Source organism: Pezoporus flaviventris, unplaced genomic scaffold (genome assembly GCF_033815535.1).
Source record: "Pezoporus flaviventris isolate CSIRO_AGI_PZ_B2104156 unplaced genomic scaffold, CSIRO_AGI_Pfla_v1 ptg000160l, whole genome shotgun sequence".
NCBI lineage: Eukaryota > Metazoa > Chordata > Aves > Psittaciformes > Psittacidae > Pezoporus > Pezoporus flaviventris.
Window position 1 is genome coordinate 259,672 of NW_026892708.1, and position 23,751 is coordinate 283,422.

A 23,751-nucleotide genomic window follows, 5' to 3' on the forward strand; every position below is an offset into this window, starting at 1 on the left:
TGGTATCACTGAAACTCTGGTGTTCTCTGTCACAAAACCAGCAGATGAACATCATGCCAAAGCTACATCCAAACCAAAGTGTTGCCAATCTGCTGAAGAATGAAAGTCTAATGCTGTACTTGGTAAACGAGAAAGCACTAAGGAAAAGATAATAACAATTGAAAATAAGGTTCAATTTATTACTCTACTCACCTCACTGAAAAGACTGTCTCCTAATTTCCCATGTAGGGACATGCTCTGGATGGAGAGGGACTGCCAGAGCAGTGAGCACTGGCTGGGCTGTTGGGGTGCAGAGGGTGATGGGTTCTGCTCTGCAGGAGCCTGGGGACTGCCACAGGGGTTTGACTTTTGAATCTCTATCAACAGAGCCAAAGAAGAGCACCACAGTGTGCAGGGACCATCCCACAGTACCTGAGCAAGAGAAGTAGGGCAGCAAAAGAAGACTTGGGTGACTTGGGTTAAGTTCAGCCAAGATTAGAGTGCATCAGGCAAGCAGGTGATTATGAGGCAGATCCAGGACCAAGCCTAGTGAGGTCAAGTCAATCCCTTGTTCAGGAACAGGTCCAAAAAATGCTAGGAAGATAAATGAGAAAGCCAAAATCACCATCAAAGAATTGCAAAGGTGTGCAGAACTCCTGCTAAAGTTCAAAACAAAACTCATCTAAAAAACCTCAGTCTTCCTGAGCTTTGATAGAGATGGGGGACAAATAGGCAAAGGGTGGGGATGGAACCCCAGCTGAGGCTGCTCAGGGGGATAAAAGCCTATTAGTTAAAGCTGGGACAATTCATCACTGTGTGAAAATACCCATTTCTCACCCTTGAATATAGTGTAAGCCCAGAGGCACCAGCTCAGCTGTTCGACATCCAGGCACGGCATGTGGATAACTCCACTGGGAATGGAAAACTGGGCTCTCAAGTGTCTACAGATGGACATCAGCAGCTCCAGAGATGGAGTCACTTGTGCTTTATGTCCCATTTGGGGACACTCTACAAGATCTGAAATGTCTCTAAACCCATTTTTGATTCCATTGCCAATGTCAAAACAAAACCTTTGAATGATCCACAAGGAAACCAAAAGGAGAGGAACCTCATACTTCATTTCACTTCATAGTTAGCAGCCTGTAGGAAGAAATTACCCTCAATTATCCCAGGCCTCTTTTCCTCACAGAAAACACCAATCAGCTTTATTCAGTTATAGCTTTTGTCACTGATAAAGATCTATTTTTCTTGCAAGATTCTTGACCTTGTCCCTCAGCTCCAATAAAATTCCTCCCTCTTACCTGTGAGCTCTTCATTAAAGCTGCTGGGATGGGAGGGAAGAGGAAGTGTAGTTTTACATTTGCTTGTTAAAAAAGAGTCAGAGAAAAGGTTTCAAAAGATTCATTGCTTTTGTTTGTGCCTTTCAAGGAACAGAAGCTGGTGGGAATAAAGATTCAAGCTGCGCCTTTGAATGTTAAAGGGAATCCCTCCCCAGGCTGCAGCTTCATAGGAGATTTCATTTAAAGGAAAAAGTTATAGACAATATAATTCATAATAGAGGATGATGAACTGTGCTGAGACCACCCAGTGTTAGGGACATTTCGGGCACATCAAGATCTCCTCCCATTCATTTTAAGTGGTGTTTTACATTCATCTGAAATAACCTTTTACCTAAATGGTGAGAGAAATGGAATTCCACTTGGAGATAAGCACCCATAACCCATGTCCATGCCCTGCTCATGCTCAAGCACACCGCAAAAACCAAACTGTCTATTTCACATTAGAATTAACTTTGTGGCAAGCTTCCATAAATGAAAGAACAAAGAATTGATGGTAAGTGAGAGCTGTCTGGGTCTCAATAAAGCCAAAACACACTGATGGGGGAAAGTATCTTTCCCTTACCTGCTGTGAGTGGCAATTAACTTATATTGGGAAAGTATATGGATGGTGAACAGAACTTTTATGTGCTCAGAAAAACAACAGTATGAAAGCATACACTGTCATAGGTGTGGGGGCAACGTGGCTTTGACCTGCAGTCAATGAAGGAGCCAGAATCTGTATCATTAAATGCTAAAGGGCTTGGCACCTTGGATATCAGACGGCTTCCTTCAAAATCTTCACCATATCTTGTCTTCTTCCATTTTGTTGGATATTTTGGCTTACACTATACATATAGAATCATAGAGCCACAGAAAGCCCAGGCTGGGCCTCAAAAGATCATCTGGTCTGAGCTTCTGTGAAAACAGGAGTCTAGATGAGCAGTGTCCTGTGTAGGGCTCATCGCTGCTTGATGAATTAGCCCACTCTGGTGTCCTTATTTCCTCTTGTGTTTAAGAAAGTTTCCATTTCAGAGACAACTGAAATGTTCAAACATTTACCCAGACTGGATGCTACTTCACTAACAGAGCTCTAGATTGCCATAGTCTTGTGTGGAGGAAACTGCTCAGTGATCTGGCAATAGAAACCTCAGTTTAACATGCCGGGGAGGCAGCATGGTGAATTCCAGCAACACAAGAAACAGGCTTGAGGTTTTGGAAATACATTTCATACTGAGAGCATCATTGTACGAATTCTGTTTCATTCTTTGCAGAGAAGGGATCTATAAAATGCAGCCACCCCTGGCTCTAGAAACAAGCTTCCCACATCAAATACATGACGGGGGTCCTATCCATGAAAAGTTCTGATACCTCAAATAGCAAGCACCTTTTTGGTAGGAAGAGCTGGACATGGGTCCCTTTGTCCTGTGCTTCAGGTGCTGTTAGATCAGCCTAAATGTTTTGGAGAAGAATATTGGTTTTTCTGGAGATGATTCAAAACCTGGCCTCTATTGACATGAACATTAAAGATGATATTCATATGACAGCCTTGTTAACCTAACAATTAGTTAGCAATTCTCATCTTTAGATACCATATAGTCCCTTCAGATCATCCAGTCCCAACCCCCTGCCACAGGCAGGGTCACCTTTCGCTAGAGCGGCTTGCTCCAAGCCCCTGTGTCCAACCTGCCCTTGAACACTGCCAGGGATGGAGCATTTACCACTGCTTTGGGTAACCAGAAGTCATGAAGTAACGTGTGTCTGGTCCTGAGCTGTCCCAGTTATTTCTTCACAATGATGACTGCACCACACAGACATAATTCCATCGTCCTAGACCATTATCCCAGTGAAACATTCACATGAGCATGGGTAGGTGGATCAGATTGGATGAACCATGTCAGGAAGCATAAAGGCATCTGGGACAGAGTTCAGTTGCCTGAACATTGACTATTAACACCATGGAAATGCCCCTGGGGCTCACTCTGAGCTTTCACATGTGGCTCCAGAATGACCCAACCCTTCTGAGGGTTGCAGGATGTACATGTCAAGTGCTTGCCAAGGTCCTGGGCACTTCAGGACAGAGGAAATGGCACCACATTTCTATATAAGGGAGACCAAACCTGAACTGGGGCATTTCACTGCATCTGCCTCCTTCCCTTCAACTTAAATGATAGTTTTTCCCACCACTTCTAGGAAAACATGCAAAGAAAGTGGTTTTTTAGTCCTTCAATTATCTTATATGTTTTCCCCCTATATGAAGTTTTAGTCCAACTGAAAGGAAAACTAAAATACCTCTTTTAAGAGTGTTGGGATGAGGGATTAGGAGATCTGAAGTAGTTTCACCTTCTTCGAATTTAGATAATTAAAAGCTGAGTCATTAAATCACAGTTTTGTGTCTCCATCTGTGCTCAGTGAAGGTGTGTTTTTGTATCTCTAGTATTTATTCAGATAAAAAGAGCAGTTTCAAGAGTTCAAGTTGGAAGACACACACACACAGAGTGTCCTCCCCTCACTGTGTTTCCATCCCCATCAGAGGCTGGGGTCAGGCTGCATGAACTGGGCTCCTTTTAGACTCATTGAATCAACCAGGTTGGAAAAGCCCTTCAAGCTCATCCAGTCAAACCCTTACAACAGCACTGCCAAGGCTACCACTAACCCATGGCACTGAGGGCCTTGTCTATAGGGTTTGTGAACTCTTGCAGGGCCGGTGCCTGCAGCCCTGCCCTGGGCAGCCTTTCCAATGCCTGAGCACCTTCTGGGGCAGGAATTGTTCCTCAGCTCCATCTAAACCTGCCCTGGTGCATCTTGAGGCCGTTTCCTCTTGTCCTGTCTTTTGGATTAAAACAAACTGAAAATAGTTTTGAGGGGGCAACTGATGCAGTTTGACCTCTAGGAGGCCTTCACATCCTGACTGGAATTAGTTTAATCCAGAGAAAGCTATTCTGAGATGCATATAAATGTCCTTCTGATGTTCAGACCTGCTCTGGACCACATCCATCCTCACCAGCTGTCCTAGGATGTGATAAAACATCCTTTTATTCCAAACCACCCTAGAAGGGACCTGACTATCTCATAACTAGGCAATGAATTTTAGATGTTGAGTCAGGTGACCCATGCTTATTCTCCAATCCCAAATTCATAATGGTAGGAAAATCACATTTATGAAAGCCAGACAGACATGGAGGATGGATGTAGTGGACTACAACTTGCCTCAGTTTAACAGTTTAAGAACATTTTTAACAGGTAAAGAACTAAAGAGAGACACAAATAAATCCATCCCAAGACAACTAATAACAAGAAATTCAATGTATGAAGTGTCCTTGAGGAGGCTGAAAAGTGAAGAGAAATGCAATGAGCCTCCCCAGCTCCCTTTATTAGTGGTCAAAAGTAGGAAGGGACAAAGCACCCCATTAGGAAGAACCACATGATCTGCACATGCCATGAAGACAGGGATGTGTCTTTAAAGAGAGAGTAGGACCAAGCTTGCATGGGCACAGAAAGCCCTCCAGCAGGCCCAAAATCCAGGCTTTCACAATACAAGCAGTCACAGCTATTTCCATCGCAAGTGATACTGCTCACTTAGCCAAAGCAAGAAGTGGTCCTTGGGGACCAAGCACCCTTCCAGGAGTCATCAGGTTTAACAAGACCTTCTGGGGTTTACCAAGGAAGTTTCCTCATTACCACAAAAGCTTCTCAGAAAACTTGGATGTGACTTCCCTCACTCTTCATAACAAGCCATCAGAGATTAATTAGCTGGGGATAACAAGAAAGAAACTTTCTTCTTTGTTAACAGCAAAGTTCACTTCTACAGCTGCCTTGCTTGACAGAGATGGCTCATGTCCAAAGCCAGTGAGTTGGAGGGTCAGTGTGTTGGCATATTTGTGTATTAAGGACAATTTCATGGGCCTGGATCATAGAATCCCAGCCTGCTTTGTGTTGAAAGGGACCTTAAAGCTCCTCCAGCCCCAACCCCTGCCACGGGCAGGGACACCTTCCACTGGAGCAGCTTGCTCCAAGCCCCTGTGTCCAACCTGGCCTTGAACACTGCCAGGGATGGGGCAGCCACAGCTTCTCTGGGCACCCTGTGCCAGCGCCTCAGCACCCTCACAGGGAAGAGCTTCTGCCTTAGAGCTCATCTCAGTCTCCCCTCTGGCAGGTTAAAGCCATTCCCCTTGGCCTGTTCCTGCAGGCACCTGTCCTAAGCCCCTCTCCATGTTTCCTGAAACCCCTTTAGGCACAGGTTTATGGGGAAAAGTTCCTTTCTTATGGCTCTAAAAAGAGCAAACCAACACTAGTATCTTCTAGGCAATAATTTCCTATCCATCCATGCAGAACAGAAACCCCTCATTAGGAAGTTAATATCTGCTATTAGCAACCTTTCTAAAAGCAAACACACAGCCAGGACACTGCCTACCTCCATTTTGCTTTCCTATTCTGTTCAGGAAGTGATTTATGCATGCTGAGCTTTGAGGCTCTACTGCATTAGACATTATTGACCAACAGAAATGATTGAGGACAGGTTGGATGGTGATTGCAGCAACCTGCTCTACTGGAAGGTGTTTCTGCCTGTGGCAGGGGGCTGGAACTGGGTGAGCTTTAAGCTCCCTTCCAACCCAAACCATTCCATGGTTGTATGAAAAGCTGCTTTCACCTCCTCACTTTTGAGTGGGGTTTCTGAAGGACCCCAACACATCAGCACAGTGAGCTGATGTTTCCCATTAGACTTAAACTTACTCCTCAGGCGATGGCCTCTGTCTGCTCTGAACACAATCCACATTGTAGCTGTGTCTGCCCATCACCCTTCACTGCAAATGCAGAGAACCATGCACTTTTTCCAGAAGAAATCTCTGATATGGATGCTTAAAATAGATCCAAGCTGAATCAAAAACCCCAGATGCATCCTTGTCTCCATAAGGGGAACCTTCTGTGTCTAATTCAGATGTGAAAGCCTACAGTTAGATAAGATGACTCCTGGACTGATGTGACTCAACCCCCAAACCCTGGAATGAGAAATCATGAGTAAGCTGCAGCTGGGATGGAAAATAACCTTTGCCTAAATGGAGAGACATAAGGAAAAGAAGAAATGATAGGGTAGCTCCAGACAACACTGAGAGTCTTTGAGCCATGAAATAGGTTGGACATGTCTGGATACAACATATGGCCAGAAGCATGGAGCATCTGTGTCATCAGCACCAGATGGCATCCAAGGAAAAGCCAACACTGCTCAGGCAGTGCCTTGAAAGGCTGTTCCTGGACCAAGTTACGTGACTACTTATCACAGGGAATGAAGTTACACTCTGCTTCTAGGTCAGCATGGTGGCAGCTTTCCATGGAGCAGGCCCATCCAGGAAAGCAAGACATCCAGATACATCCTATGGAGGAAATAAGTACATTCCCTATGAGGAAATAAGGAGATGGGCACATGAAGCTGAGAGCTGGTCGTCATAAGGTTCCCCACCACCATGCTGATGGAGATGAGTAAAACAGTCCCAAAGAGCAGCTTCTACACGCTGGGGAAGCCCAAGAGGACAAACGTGGTCACACTCAAGTGCTTTCCTCCAGCCACTCTCTTGGCAGCAGGAGACAACGAAACATGGGAAGAGGTTGAATCACTTCTCCCAGCTCACAGGAACACACAGTGCATAAGGTTAATGCAGGATTTGGGGTTTCCTTTAGGACTGCACCCAATTCCTGGGAGATAAAACCATGATGGTTGAAGGTCCTAAATAATATACTGAAAAATAATACCTTGATAAAATAATAGGCAATAGTTCCTATATGGAAAAAAATAATCTTAAACCTTAAATCCTAAAGCTGTGGCTGGCCTGTTATGGAAAGAATTGGTCCTGCAAAAGATAAGTGTCTTCTCATGAGCATCCAAAATCTTTTTAACAAGGAGGCTTGTTTGGGATGATTTCTTTGCTGTCTGTGGGAGTTGTTCTTATTTAAGGACAAGTAAATACAATAATATCATGCCTTAATCTGCCACAAGAATTAGTGTTGCATTATATAGATAAGAAATCAAATTGGAGTTATTTTCTGACTCTGTAGTGATGTTTGAGTCAATTAAAGTGAGACCAGAATCCCTGAATGCAATTCCACGTACTTGTAGCTTCAAGGGAAAAACCAACCCCTTCTCATCTGAATTATTCTTGCATATATTCCTTCCTCTGTTCTTACTTCTACTTAAAGAACATGTATGTATGTATAGATGTACACGAGATGACTGCTGTTCATGTTAACCTGAAGTATGCAGACCTTAAAAAGATGAGGGGATGACCTTAAAATAACTATATTGCCTGATGAGAAATGAGCATTCCTCCTCCTTCCCCTCCCACTCCCCTCTTTCCATCAGCCCCTTTTCAAGCAAGATGACCATTTCTTCAGCACAATTCATCTTCTCCCTCCACCCTTCCCAAAGCAGCTTTTACTTCCCCATTCCCAGCCTGTGCTCAGACGTTTATTGCACATTGATGGCTCATTTCAACTCAGTGGACACCACAAGAGCCTTGTCCCTCTCTGATAAGGTGCCCACCAGCCTGTCTTAGTGCTTAGAGCAAGTCCTCCTCATAGGCAGGACTCAGCATTTTCCCTTTTTGAAGTCTGTCTGATTCCACCTGCCCATTTTGGACCTAAAACTGGCCCACAGCTTCTCTGGGCACCCTGTGCCAGCGCCTCAGCACCCTCCCAGGGAAGAGCTTCTGCCTAAGAGCTCATCTCAAGCCACCAACATCTCTTTCCAAGCCATCAATACTGGTAAAGGCAGACACAGAGATGAACTCACCAGTACTTGAAGAAAATCTCCTTGTTTCTTCCACCAGGACCTCAGAAGGGTTCCTCCAAGTAACAACAGTGTCTAAAAGAAGCCATTCTAATATCTCCCAATTCTTTTTCAAAAAGAAAATAAAGATAACATGGCCAACAGTTTTAAAGGGAGTAAAACCAAAGTGAATTTCACCTTTTCATTTCTACATAGAATCATAGAATCGTTAGGGTTGGAAAGGACCTTAAGATCATCTAGTTCCAACCCCCCTGCCGTGGGCAGGGACACCTTAACGCTAAATCATATCACCCAATGCCTCATCCAATCTGGCCTTGAACACTGCCAGGGATGGAGCATTCACAACCTCCCTTGGCAACGCATTCCAGTGCCTCACCACCCTCACAGGAAAGAATTTCCTTCTTATATCCAACCTAAACTTCCCCTGTTCAAGTTTTAACCCATTACCCCTTGTAATGAAGGGAAGTAGCTCAGTTTCCAGCTACCCTGGAGAGAAAAGCTTGGTACTCCGTGTTCCTGGTTCTTCTTATACATCTAGATACTACACACTGGAGAGGAATCACATCCTCAGTGTAAAATCCACACATTCAAAACCCAAGCCTTGAAATCCTTTCCAATCAAAATGGAAAAAACATGTTCCCCTTGTTTCATGACATTTTTACCTTACCAGCTAAGGGAGCCATACCAGACATCTCCAAAGAGGACAGCACTCACCCTCTTTTAGACGTGACATACAGTACAAGCCAAACATGAAAATTTCTCCTTATCTATTTATGAGCCAAGGTCCCATTACAGCTGATGAGACTGTCCAATGCAATCAGCAGAGCTCATTCAGATCTCTTCAGCTGGAGCAATGGAGGTGTCTGCCTTGCAGTGAGAGGCATGAACCCCACCAAATCTCCCTCAACACTAAAGGGAACTGATGGATCCAGTAAACACATAGAGGTGACATGGTGCATTCAAATGTAAGGAGATAAGTGCTTGAGGACATTTGAGGTGATTCCTAAATCCAATCACTAAGTACCCAAAGGAGGGGAGGTAGCTCCTACCCAGCATTTGCTCAGCTCACTTTAAACCAGATTTAACTACAATGAAAGCAGCTCCACCTGAGAGTGGGGAGCTAAAGCCATTAGGAGTTCCTCAGCAGGAATGCCAGAAGCCAGGCACCTCATTGCCTGCTCATCATGACCCAGCAGGAAGATGCATTGCAATGCTGGCTGCTGCTTCTGCTTCCTAGAACATCATGTGCTGTTTGCTCTGCTCTCATGATCAGATGATAACCCCATTGAAGGCAGTGGCAGCCCTTAGACACAGCAAACCACTGGTTTCCTTAAACACACACAACAAGGAGCAAAAAGCTTTGGGGTTTGATATCAGCAGCTCCAATGTGAAGCCACAAGAAGCAGAGCGATAGGGTTGTAGCTACAGACTTGTGTTTTCAAGACACTAAGAGCTCATGTTCCTGTTTAAACACTTGGTGATGGTGAAGGAGGGAGAAGCTGGACATAAAGTCATTGAATATTGTTGCAGAAGGCACCAGAGAGACCTTATTGTGGCCTTTGAATCCCTTAAGAGGGGCTACAAGAAATCTGGAGAGGGGCTTTGGACAAGGGCTTTTAGGGAGAGGCCAAGGGGAATGACTTGAACCTGCCCGAGGGGAGACTGAGATGAGCTCTTAGGCAGAAGCTCTTCCCTGGGAAGGTGCTGAGGCGCTGGCACAGGGTGCCCAGAGAAGCTGTGGCTGCCCCATCCCTGGCAGTGTTCAAGGCCAGGTTGGACACAGGGGCTTGGAGCAAGCTGCTCTAGTGGAAGGTGTCCCTGCCCGTGGCAGGGGTTGGAGCTGGAGGAGCTTTAAGGTCCCTTTCGAACCCAAACCATTCAATGCTTCTATGATTTCAGGGACAGATAAAAGATTAATGCAAGAATTAATGGTGTCCCATTCTTTTTCACTTGATGCCTCCTGCAAGTTCTCCATGTGCTTTATCGTGCAGATGAGGGTAAATCTCAGATTTCCTATTGTGAATTTGCAGCATGGGAAATTCCAGTTAGAAACAGAGGGAGTTAGAAAACCCCACTGTAAGAGCAGTCAAACATTGACATAGGGGCCAGGGAGGGTGTGAAACCTCTGCCCCTGCTTGTCCCCAAGGCTCAGCAGGAAAACAACCGTTGTCTGGGTTAAATAATAACCAGGGAATTATCAGGAAGCTCTGGGAACAAAGCAGGATTCAGCTGATTGACCCTGGGTGCCTGTGAGTTGTGTGTTGTTAAGAAATGAGAAAACCACTTAGATCCTGACTTAACTGAATCCAGCCATGGACCTTCTCCCTCCAGCCTAGGTTAATGTGGGTCCTTAGGATAGTCCTAAGGCTCAGCCATGGCTCCAGGTTTCACCACGGTCCTGGCAGTGGCTGCAGCTCCATGGGCTGAGGTAATGCAGAAAGTGATGCATTTTGGGGTGTTTTATATATACTGTGTTTGCCTACCACCATTCAGCTTTCTGAGCAGGAAAGCAACAGGAGAGACATCAGGGCAGGCAATGCCATCGCTCCAGGCTGCCAGGGGCTGCCACGTATCAGATCTGAAGGCTGCTGAACAGCACCACAGCTCCTGTCCTCTGTTGTGATCAGGCTGCCATGGAGACCATGGCTTCTGCTGACGACGAGGAGAAGCAAGACACGACAACCCAATAAGAGTGATAAGCAAGCTTCTACTTTATTTGTGTCGCACATCGCTTATATCCTCATAGTGTTAATTATGCCTACTAGTCACAACAGCATTGGTTAGTTCTAAACGGTTTCATTTACATTCTCCTCCCACATCCGGTTTCTGTTTTCAAGGATCTTCCTCATTACATCAGCTGCAATTCAGTTCTGGGTACTTTCCCCAGAGCTCAAGGACAGTGTGTCCTTCAGCTTAAGTCATGTACATGTTAGGCCTACACTTTGCTTTGCTCGCAGAAGACCTCCAAGGATTCATGGCCTTGCTCTCGGAGCCATTCTGCAACAGCTTCTATTGCTGCCAACAGGGGAATGGAAAGCAAAGGTGTGGAGCAGTGGATGGGGATTCCTTGATAGTTTCTGCCCTTTGGTGGGGATTCATCACTATCACGTCTTAAAACACTTTCAAAGCGCGTTCAGTCATAATACAAGTACCATATTTCACTTAAATTCTTTGCTGTCTAAAATGAAATGAGGTCAATGGTGCTGGAAATCATTTTGTCCATCAAAACCTAATAATACTGACTGCATGGCATCACACTTATTTGCTATCATTTCTGGTGTTCTTGCTAAAGGTGTTTTTGTCCTTTTCTTAAGGCCCTTAATGATTTAACAACACCATTATGAAATGAAGTTTGATCCACTGGAACGGTAGAATTCACAGTTTATTCTCATTTGCCAAGCAAAAGGGAGAGCAAAAAAGAAAAGATCTTTAAGTTCATGCACTCCAAGTGTTCCCTTGCCCTGTTGAGGCCACCCCTAACCCATGGCACTGAGGGGTTTGTGAGCACTTGCAGGGCCGGTGCCTGCAGCCCTGCCCTGGGCAGCCTGTTCCAATGCCTGAGCACCCTCTGGGGCAGGAATTGTTCCTCAGCTCCATCTAAACCTGCCCTGGTGCAGCCTGAGGCCATTTCCTGTTGTCCCATCCCTTGTTCCCTGGGAGCAGAGCCTAGCCCCCTCCTGGCTCCATCCTCCTTTCAGGCAGGTGTAGGCAGCGATCAGGTCCCCCCTTTTCCTGAGATGAAGAGGAGAGCATGCTTGTAGTTGTCTACCTGTGTCTTCGTTAGGTGAAATAAAGTACAAATTAACTAATTAAGTGAAATAAACTACTAAATATAATTATCAAAGTTTAGAGAGTGAAATTATTTGTATTTTCAATCATATCAACCAGTGCATCATGTAAGTCTGGGTTCAGAAGACCCCCAACATGTTGTCCATACTTAACTGATACCCGATCATCTACCCCACATCTCCATTCTGTCTGGCCGTAAACTTGCACCATTCAAGATCATCTTATTTTTGTGAGCTTCCTCAATGCCTCCTTCACCTCCTTATTCCTCAGGCTGTAGATCAAGGGGTTCAGCATGGGAGTCACCACGGTGTAGAGCACCACAGCCCATTTATCTGCTGCCCTTGAGCTGTCTGAGCTGGGGAATAAATACATAAAAAAGGATGCCCCATAGAAGATGCTGACAGTAGTGAGATGGGAGGTGCAGGTGGAGAAGGCTTTGCGCTTGCCCTCGGCTGAATTGATGCTCAGGATGGTGGCGATGATGGCCACGTAGGAGAGCAGGATAACCAGAATGCTGGACACACCAAAGAGAGATGCTGCAGTGGTCAGGATGATGTGGCTGAGGGTGGTGTCAGAGGTGGAAAGTGAGATGAGGGGGGAAATGTCACAGAAGAAGAGGTCGATGGTGCTGGAGCTGCAGAAGGACAGGGTGGACATGCTGATGGTCTGTCCCACGCCATTGGTCAGCCCCATGAGGTACGAGGCAGTCATCAGCTGGAAACAGCACTTAGGGGACATGACAAGGGGGTACAGCAGGGGATGGCAAATGGCCACGTAACGGTCATAGGCCATTGAAACCAGCAGGAAGCATTCAGTTATCCCAAGAAGCTGAAAGAGGAAGACCTGAGCCACACACCCAGCATAAGCAATGCTCTTCTTCTCTGACATCAAGTCAACCAGCAACTTGGGGGTGATGACAGTGGAAGAACAGAGGTCTACAGAGGCCAGATTGCCCAGGAAATAATACATGGGGGAGTGGAGGAGGTGGCTGGCCCTGATTAAGATGATGATGCCCAGGTTGCCCACAATGGTGACAAGGTAGGTGAGCAGGAAGAGCAGGAACAAGTAGACCTGAGTCACCGGGTCCTCTGTGAACCCTGCCAGACTGAACTCGGTCGTTTGGGTGCAATTGCTTTGTGCCATGGGCTGGATGGTGCTTTGTGTGTGAGCTCCTGGCTGGAGGTTTCTTCTCCAAGAGGCAGGGATGTCCCAGGTGGAAAAGGCTCTGTGTGGTGGGAGCTGCTCAGAGACAGTCCCGCAGGATGGAAAGGGAGAGTTCAGGCACAGCTCAGTGGGGAACAGGTTGGTGAAAGTCGTGTGCCAGCACAGGTAGAACAAAGGGGTGCTCAAACAGTTAAACACCATGGCACAACATGGTGCCTGCTCCTGTGGCTCACCTTGAGATGCTGAGCAATGACCACTCTGGAAAGCAGTGGGAAGGTTGCACACCCAGGTAGCTTTACCTTAGTGCTGCACTTCCTCGCCTGTGATAGTGCTGAACCTGGGGCTTGGAGACCATCCGGCTCAACCTGGAACACAGAGAAACGTGGTGCTTTCGCAGTGCAGAGTTGATCCCTCATCCTCTTTTGGGCTTTTCCCAACCACCCGCTTCTTCCCTCTCTGCTTGAGTTTCTTCCTAACTGGAATGAATTCCTGACCTATCCAAAGTGCAGGTTGGACAGGGCAACCTGCTCTAGTGGAACGTGTCCCTGGCCATCACAGGGGCTTGGAACTGGGTGAGATTTAAGGTCTCTTCCAACACAAACCATACTATGATCCTATGCAACTTTACACAGTGGTTAGTATCGGTTTTCCCTCCCCCTTGACACACTCTGTCAGATCTAAAACATTTTCATGGTTCTTTAACCTTTCCCTTGAGTCTCCAATACAAATGGGCAAACCTCAGAGCTCAGCAAACTCTTCTTGAACCCATGTTTTGGGGAAAAAAAAGTAATCTTTTGGAGCTGCCTCATCTCAGCAATGGGGAGCACCCTGAATGTCCTGTACAGGAAAGCTTCTGGTGCTCATCCAGGAAACATCTGTGGTCACTGAGGAGAGGAAGCCTCCTGAGTGTGTTCTCCATGAGGGTGATCTCCAAACCTGCCTTCTCAGCAGCAACGTGGGGAGCACACAGCAGAAGCAGCTCCCTGGGAAGCCCAGAGCATCATCAAGAAGCCCAGGACCCTGCAGTAGGGCAGGAGATGAAGACAGGAGCTGCTGCTTGTTGGCAAGAGAGAATCACAGGAGAATGATGGGCTGAAAGATGCTGCCCCTCACTTACATCTCAGCTCTGTCTCTGCTGCCCTCCTGATGCTCCTGGAGATGGATGTGAAGATGAACGTGCCTGGAGCTGTGCAGGGAGCCTGGGAATGAGCCAGCATCAGCAAACCCCCTTCCTATTTCAAGTGATGTGGGGATGTGGGACTGTGAATCTCTTTGTGCCCCAGGAGGGTGACAAAGCCCAAAGCAGGTCATTATCTCTTCTCTGTGTTGATTAGTTTGGAGAAGGAGAATGTACCCAGAGGAGATGACCTGAGCTTGAGCGAGCAACAGGGCTTTGGGCTCCCTTAGAGCAAAACAGAGAAAAACTCCACCTTTGACATCCACTTTTGGAGCATTTCTGAGGCAGTTACAGCTTCACAAGTGCCATGGTTGACATTATCATGGCAGGGAGCTGAGAGGAACCTTGCCAGTGGGAGCTGGTACCAGGGTCCCTCACCAATGCCAGGCACCATGCGCAGTGAACCAGCTTTCCACCCATCTTCAATTCCTTGTACTCAAACCATAGCTCACAAGTTTGGCTGCAAAGGAGCCAACAGAATATCATGGTGACCTTGCTAACGACGAGGTAAATGCTGTCCTCTACTTCTTGTCCATGCAAACATCAATGCTCACATCACCCAAGGCATTCAGGTTGGTCAGGCGTGACTGGCCTTGGTACCTCTGTGCTGGCTGCTCATGGTCACCCTCCTATCCTTACTCTGCCTGGAGAAAACTTCCTGGGGAATTTGGATCTTCACCACAGTGGGCCTGAGGCAGCCCCAGTCCTTGTGCTCTCCTTGATGATGACATTCACCTTCTTCCACCCATCAGGCACAAGAAAGAAAGGAGAGCCTGAGGGAGCGGTGCCCAAAAGTGAAAGGAAGGAGATGGGGAGGAACAGTGAGGAGTGTGGTAAAGGACTGAAATGGGCAGCAACAGGGGAAAAGGGCCCTTCTGAAGGGTGCTTTAGGGTTGCCCTTGTCGGTGGTGGCTCTGATGGATGCTCTCAAGCCTGTCACAGAATCCCAGGCTGTTTTGTGTTGGAAAGGACCTTAAAGCTCTTCCAGGTCCAACCTCTGCCACAGGCAGGGACACCCTTTACTAAAGCAGCTTGCTCCAAGCCCCTGTGTCCAACCTGGTCTTGAACACTGCCAGGGATGGGGCAGCCACAGCTTCTCTGGGCACCCTGGCCAGCACCTCAGCACCCTCACAGGGAAGAGCTTCTGCCTAAGAGCTCATCTCAGTCTCCCCTCTGACAGGTTAAAGCTTTCATGGGGGTTATGGGGAACCTCCTTCTACAGCCAAACATGAAAGGAAAGTGCATGTCACACGGATTCCCACCAGAGATCGGCCAGATCCCCTGGCAGTGCACACTGGGAGCAAACCCGCACAATCTGGGCATCATTTGGGGTTCCAACCCCTTCCAGAGCCACATCCTCCCCTTTCTCTCTCTCTCCAGCAGTAAAACCATTCACAGGAGCTGCAGGACACGGTGCGATGCTGCGGATGACCCCCCTCCACCGTCCTCCTGTTGTCAACTCTGCATCTCTCACCTCCTCATCTCCCTGTTCAATACCAGCCCCACAGCCACAGCCTGGCTGACAGTGGGAGATGAATGGGACTGAGTCAGTTCTCCACAGGGCATGGCGTATGTGTATGAATGTGTAGTGATGGATACAGGAGAGATGTGAGGAGATGGTCCCTCCTTGCTTTGCATCAGTCCTGGTCCCAAATCCTCGCACTGATCACACAGCCCCTGTGGCCACCCTGCAGCACATGGAGGGCAGAGGCTCTCCTCTCCGCTATGATGGACACAAGAAGGATTTAAGCACTGATCGCAAAGAAGTGAAAGCTGAATCCCAGTTTGGAGGCAGCTCCATGCAGAGCAGGGAGGGATTTCAGCCCTTGCCCAGTGCCTCCATCACCAGAGTACCACCAGGGGCAGAAGCCATCAGCATCCATATGAGAATGTACATTGTTTCCTGCAGAGCCCCAGCATCCTTCATCCTGCCCCATGGTGTGCAGTGAGGTGCTGGAGTTTGCAGTTTGAAAGATGTCACAATGCAGATTTTAAGCTATCACCTGGAGATGCTGACAGCTTTGGAAGATATTTTTGACAGGGCTAGCAAGGAGCCAGGTTCTAATGTCAAGTGTAGATCAGAAAAGACCAAGACATAGGGGAAAAAAAATAACCACTAAGGGCAATAAAAGAGTGTAGATAAATCAGATTATCTGTGGTCTTGTTGCACAAACCAGTCATAGGAAGAAAGCAAGACCTAGAAATGGTTCCAAACCAAGCCTGCAAGCCTAAGGAAGAGGTTGGGGAAACCCAAGTCCCTGGTGTCACTGAAGCTCTGGTGTCCTCTGTCACAAAACCAGCAGATAAACATCGCCCGAAAGATACTTCCAAACCAAAGTGTTGCCAATCTGCTGAAGACTGAAAGTCTAATGTTATACTTGGTAAAAGAAAAGGCACTAAGGAAAAGATAACAATGCTTGAATGTAAGGATCAACTTGTTACTCTACTTTTCATCACTGAAAAACTTCCTCCTAATTTGTTCCTGTAGAGACATGTTCTGGATGGAAAATGACTGTCAGAGCAGTGAGCACTGGCTGGGCTGTCAGGTGCAGAGGGTGATGGGTTCTACTGTGCAGGAGCCTGGGGTCTGCCACAGGGGTTTGTCTCCTTTATCTGTCTAAACGGAACCAAGGGAGAACTCCCTGGTGCAGGGACCATCTCACAGTACCTGAGCAAGAGAAGCAGGGCAGGAACAGAGACATGGACCAAGTTCAACCACAGCTCCAAAGCATCAGGAAAGCTGGTGATGAGGAGGCAGATTCAAGACCAAGCCAAGTCAGGTCAAGTCAATCCCTTGTTCAGGATCAGGTGAAAAAATTGCGAGGAAGATATATGAGAAATCCTAGGTGACCACCAAAAGATTGCATAGGTGTGCTGAACTCCTACTAAACTGGAAACCAGAACTCCTCTAGTAAAGCTCAATCTGCCTGTTCTGAGTTTAAATGGAGATGGGGGAAACAACAGGAAGAGAGTGGGGATGGAGCCCCAGCTGAGGCTGCTCAGGGGGATAAAGGCCTATTAGTTAATTCTGGGACAAATCCTCTCTGCCTCAAAATGCCTGTTTTTCATCCTTGAGTACAGTGGAAGTCCAGAGGCACCCGCTCAGCTGTTGGACATCCAGGCACTACATGTAGGTAACCCCATTTGGGCTGGAAAACTGTCCCTCCACAGAGGGTCATCAGCAGCTTCAGAGATGGAGTCACTTCTTCATGTCCCATTTGAGGACCGTGTGCAAGATCTGGAATGTCTCTAAACCCATTTTCATTGTGTCAATATGTTCAGACCAAAACATTTGCATGGTCCACAAGTATGTAGGAAGCATCCTATGAGCTACTCATTACTGCTGCTGTGCAGCTGTGCTCAGGCATGGCTCACCCACTCCATGTCTCTCAGATGCTCAAGCACCACAATGCCTTTCAGAGCTGATTTCACACCCTTTGCTTTTCCTTCTCTTTCTTTTCCTCTGGGAAAGCATGAGCAGCCCTGGAGGCTTCCTCCCAGCAGAGCACATGCAACTGTATTTACAGCCCCAGCACCACAAGCTGGGCTCTTGGAGTCTGGCAGGAGCTCCCCTCTCTTCACATCAGGTGCAACAGAGCTGATGCTGGCACATAGATGTTCTCTGCTGCGTTGGGGATAAATCCTTGGCACCCATCACTCGGTGGCAGAAGGAAGTCACAGGAGGTAACACCAACACAAAGCAGAGCCTCACCTGCACTTAGGCAGTGGGCTTGTGTCTGCATGTCCTCGTGTAATCTGTGGTAAAGCTTTGTCAGAAAGCAACCTTACCAATGTGGGTTTTCTTTATAATAATATGGAGCAACATCTGATGCAGGTTGTGTTTCTTTTGCAAAGGCAGCTTAAGCCAGATACATTGATTTATTCAAGAGTTAAATGAGGATGAATCTTATTCTGTTACACAGAAATGCAACATTTTAGACTGTCAGCAGAATACAGTCACTAACAAATCAGCCTTTAGAATCAGCTTGTTATAACAGCAACTGTTTTTTAAAGCAAGAAACTGAATGCCCATAGGTTTAGGATGCTTTATTATGCTGGAGCTCAGGAAGGTATAAATCATGAGTTTAACAAAGTCAATGTTATTTGTTGTTAATGATCTCAAATAGTTTGTTAAATGTGATTTGGTGACTGGAATGACAATCAAAAGCCAAAGAAAAGTGTCTGGAAGTCATGCATGTGTAAGCTGGGCTTTCACTGAGACTGAGAAACTCTCTTGCTTCACGTTTACGTGCAATCCTATGAGGATCCTCTGAGGTGTCTTCTGACACAAATTTCCTTCAAACTGAAAGTGAATAAAGATCTGATTCTTTGCTGAAACCTGAAAACACACCTGCTTGACTAAAGCCAGTGTTAATTGTCCCAGCATAGAAAAATAAAAATGCCATTTCCTGCTTCAATGAACTACCTGTTCTTTTCTGATTACCTCATCTGAAAAACATAATATATGCATATAATTTTGGTTAGAAAATATATTAGAATAATCTAATGTGTGGCAGGTATAGTGGTCATTGATTGGAGATAGATGTGGTTCAGATTTGAATCTCCATTTTTGATCAGTTTGATGTTTCTCTTCCTTTTGCCTCAGCAGGGACCACCTGTTCATGGGAGGAAATCACACCCAGATTGAATTCATTCTCTTGGGAATTACAGACAGCCCATGTCTGCAGACTCCTCTTTTTGTCTTGTTTCTATTGATTTACATTGTCACTCAGGTGGGGAATGTTGGGATTATCATCTTGGTTTGGGTGTCTCCCAGCCTCCACACCCCCATGTACTTCTTCCTCACCCATTTTGCCTTCACTGACATCTGCTATTCCACAGTCATCTCCCCCAGGATGCTGGCAGACCTGTTATCAGAGGGCAAAACCATTTCTTTCACTGGCTGCATGATGCAGTTCCTCACCTTTGCTTTTTTTAGTACTATTGAGTGTCACCTGCTGGCCATGATGGCCTACGACCGGCACGTTGCTATCTGCCAGCCCCTGCTTTATGTGACCATCATCTCCAGCCGCATCTGCTGGCAACTGATAGCATCATCCTACCTATTCGCCTTCCTCAGTGCCATCATCTACACATGGTGCCTGTTTGGAGGTTCCTTCTCTGGTCCCAACAGCATTGACCACTTCTTCTGTGACGAAGTTCCTGTGCTGAAGCTCATGTGCTCTGACACTCACAGCAGTGAGATGGTCATCTTTGCTTTCATCACCATCAATGTGGTGGGCACAAGCATGATCATTTTTCTCTCCTACATCTCTATCATCCGCACTGTGCTGAGGATGTGCTCAGCACAGAGCAGGGCCAGAGCCTTCCACACCTGTGCCTCCCATTTGGTGGCTGTTTCTATGTACTTTGGGACAGGATTCTTCATGTACCTACAACCTCCTTCTACCCACAGGAGCCTGGATAAGGTGGCCTCCATCATCTATACCATCATCACCCCCCTGCTTAACCCATTCATCTACAGCCTGAGGAACAGGGAGGTGAAGGGGGCTCTGGTGAAGTGCAGGAGCAGGCTCTTCAACCATTGGCAACATAAGAAAGTTCTATCATCTAGCACAGGCACAGTTCGTGTCAACTGAGAAAGCCTATGGTACATTTTTTTCCAATACTCCCCATGATTTGATGTAGATTTTTCCGCAGTTCCTGCACAAAAGTCAATGACAGTATTGAATGAGAAACAGACCCCCAAAATCACACTGTTCTTGGAAGAAAAACAGGAGGAGACTAAGCCTCAAATTTCAATTCACTTCTCAGTCATCAGCCTGTAGGAAGAAATCACCCTCAATTATCCCAGGCCTCTTTTCCTCACAGAAAGCACCAATCAGCTTTATTCAGTTATATCTTTTGTCACTGATAAATATCTATTTTTCTTGCAAGATTCTTGACCTTGTCCCTCAGCTCCAATAAAATTCCTCCCTCTTACCTGCGAGCTCTTTATTAAAGCTGCTGGGGTGGGAGGGAAGAGCAAGTGTAGTTTTACATTTGCTTGCTGAAAAAGAGTCACAGAAAAGGTTTCAAAAGATTCATTGCATTTGTTTGTGCCTTTCAAAGAGAAGAAGCTGGTGGGAATCAAGATCTCCAGCTTCACTTTTGAATGTCAAGGGGAAACCTTTCCCAGGCTGCAGCTTCACAAGAGATTTCACTTAAAGAAAGTTATTGTAGGCAATTGTTCCAGAGTTTGAGGATTCCGGGTTCAGAGAAATGCTACACAGTAATGAATCACAACAAGTATATTAATACAGGGAAAATATAGAGATAAGGTACAGTAAAGGATAATTCTGATGGCTGGTTATCTTACCAACCCCAAAGACCATGTAATGATGATCAGGAAACCGGCCCTGAGAAACATCATTGCAGTGCTAGGTGGCAGGCTCAACCTTAGCAGGCGTCCCTGCGAAGACAACACTGACCTGATGGTATGAGGTTCTGCCTCCCTGCATCGCATGAGGTTCTGGCTTTTGTACTAGCAAGAATGCGCACTCATTCTGATGTAGGGGTCCAGCCTACATTGGAAGAAGTGGCCAGCAATATCTAGAAAGGTCTCCCAGGGTTGGGACTTTTCCAGGGATCAGCCAAAGCGGGATCTTCCAGAGAGGAGCCAAAGGAGGACTTTTCGGGGAGGAGCCAACATGAACACACAGTACTTTTCTATTTTTGTGGTGTCACTGACACAGCAATATAATTCATAATACATGGTGATGAACTGTGCTGAGACCACCCACTGTGAAGGACAATTTGGGTGCATCAAAGGATCCTCGCATTCCCTTTAAGGGGTGTTTTACATTCATCTGAAATGACCTTTTACCTAAATGGTGACATAAATGGAACTCCACTTGGAGATAAACACCTATATCCCATGTCCATGTCCAGCTTATGCTCAAGAACACCAGGAAAACCAAAATGTCTACTGTGAGAATTAATTCTGTAGAAAGCTTCCATAGATGAAAGACAATCCTGAACACAGAACCGATGGTAACTGAGAGCTGTCTGGGTCTCAATAAAGCCAAAAGACACTGATGGGGGAGAATATCTTTCTTTCAGCTGTTGTAAGAATTAACTTATATTGGGAAAGTATATGGATGGTGAACAGAATTTTTATGTGCTCAGAAAAACAACGGTATGAAAGGGAGCATTGTCTTAGGTGTGAGGGAAACATAGCTTCTAGCTTCAGTCAATGAAGGAGCCAGAACCTATATAATTAAAGGCTATAAAGCTTGGCAGGACAGAGACCTTTGATATCAGAGAGCTTCATTTAAAAACCTCACCACACCTTGTTTTCTTCCTTCTATTTTATTGGATATTTCTGCTTAGACTATAGGTACGGAATCTTAGAGTCAAAAATCCCCAGGTTGAGCCAGAAAGGATCATCTGATCCAAGCTTTTCTGGGAAAGGGAGCCTACAAGAGAAGTGTCATGTGCTGGGCTCATCACTGCTTGATGAATTATCCCACTCTGGTGTCCTTATTTCCTCTTGGCTTTAATAAAGTTTCCAAAGCAGAGATAATTGAAATGCTCAAACATTTACCCAGACTTGATGCTATGGTCCTAAGAGGGCTCTGGTTTGCCATAGTCTTGTATGCAACTTTGTGACTGTCCAAGAGGAATCTCAGTCTAATGTGCAAGAAAAACAGAATTGTGAATTCCAGCAATACAAGAAAGAGTCCTGAGGTTTTGGGAATATATTTTATACAGAGAGTGTCATTGCATGATTCTCCTTCAATCTTTGCAGAGAAAGGGTCTACATAATGCAGAAACTCCTGGCTGTGACACAAAATGCCCACACCAAATACATACCAGATTTCCTCTCGATCAAAGTCTAATATTATACTTGGTAAAGGAGAAGGCACTATGGACCAGAGAATGACACTTGTATATAACGTTCAATTCATTACTCTATTTCCCTCACTAAGAACACTGTCTCCTATTTTGCCCATGCAGGGACATAGTCTGGATGGAGACAACAGTCAGAGCAATGAGCACTGTTGGGTGCAAAGGATGATGGGTTCTACTCTGCAGGAGCCTGGGGACTGCCACAGGGCTCGTCTCATTCATCTCTTTAAACAAAGACAAAGGGGACACCTTTCCAGAGACCATCCCACAGTACCTGAACTACAGAAATATGGCAGGAACAGAGATCTGGGCCAAGTTCAGCCAAGACTCCAGAGCATCAGGAAAGCTGGTGATCATGAGGCAGGTCCAAGAACAAAACAGGTCAATACAGAAGTAGTCAACAACCTGCTCAGGATCAGGTTCAGCAATGGCTAGGGAGATCCATTAGCAAAGCCTAGGTCACCATGAAAAGATTCCATAGGTGTGCACAACGCCTGCTAAACTGGAAACCATAATGCTCTAGTAAAGGTCAAGCTCCCTGGGCTAAGCTTAAATAGAGATGGAGGGCAAATTTGCAGAGGGTGGGGATGGAGCAGCAACTGAGGCTTCTCAGGTGAATAAAGGCCAATTAGTTTACCCTGGAACAATTTGTAAATGTTTGAAAATGCACATTTCTCACCCTTGAATACAGTAGAAGCCCAGAGTCACCAGCTCAGGTGTTGGACAGCCAGGCACTTCATAGAATCATAGACCTTAAGATCATCAAGTTCCAATTCCTCTGCCGTGGGCAGGGACACCTCACACTAAACCATGCCAACCAAGGCTCTATCCTTGAACACCACCAGGGATGGAGCTTTCATAAGTTCCTTGGGCAACCGATTCCAGTGTTTCACCACCCTTACAGTGAAGAACTTCCTCCTTACACCCAATCTAAACTTCCCCTGTTTAAGTTTTAACCCATTACCCCTTGTCCTGTCACTCCAGACCCTAATGAAGAGTCCCTCCCCAGCATCCCTATAGGCACCCTTCAGGTACTGGAAGGCTGCTCTGAGGTCTCCACGCAACCTTCTCTTCTCCAGGCTGAACAGCCCCAACTTTCTCAGCCTGTCTTCATACAGGAGGTGCTCCTGATCATCCTCGTGGCCTCCTCTGGACTTGTTCCAACAGTTCCATGTCCTTTTTATGTTGAGGACACCAGAACTGCACACAATGCTCCAGGTGAGGTCTCACCAGAGCAGAGTAGAGGGGCAGGATCACCTCCTTTGACCTGCTGGTCACGCTCCTTTTGATGCAGCCCAGGATACGGTTGGTTTCTGGGCTGCAAGCGCACACTGAAGCCGGCTCATGTTCATTTTCTCATCAACCAACACCCTCAAGTCCTCCTCTGCAGGGCTGCTCTGAATCTGAATGTGGATAACCACACTGGGGATGGAAAACTGGGCTCTCAAGTGTCCACAGATGGACAGCAGCAGCTCCAGAGATGGAGTCACTTGTGCTTCATGTCCCATTTGAGGACCCTCTGCAAGATTGGAAATTTCTCTAAACCCATTCTCATTCTGTTGCCAAAGACAAACAAAAACCATTGCTTTCCCCACAAGCATGTCAGAAGCATCATGTAAGCCTGTCATCACTGCTGCTGTGTAGCTGTGCTCAGGCATGGCTCATCCACACCATCTCTTTCAGATGCCCAAGCA

General features: G+C 46.4%; 3 protein-coding genes across 3 annotated transcripts in view; 2 read left to right on the forward strand and 1 right to left on the reverse strand.

Moving 5' to 3' along the window:
* LOC133283275 (olfactory receptor 14C36-like) overlaps positions 1–23,751 on the forward strand; it is a 538,687-nt gene that overhangs the window by 210,980 nt on the left and 303,956 nt on the right. The gene's annotated exons all lie outside the window — the stretch shown is intronic.
* On the reverse strand, positions 12,082–13,008 carry LOC133283304 (olfactory receptor 5T17-like). Its single transcript, XM_061479988.1, has one exon. The coding sequence runs from the start codon at positions 13,006–13,008 to the stop codon at positions 12,082–12,084; it is 927 nt and encodes a 308-aa protein (XP_061335972.1).
* On the forward strand, positions 18,829–19,806 carry LOC133283285 (olfactory receptor 8U3-like). Its single transcript, XM_061479975.1, has one exon. It carries the CDS (start codon positions 18,829–18,831, stop codon positions 19,804–19,806), a length of 978 nt encoding a protein of 325 aa, XP_061335959.1.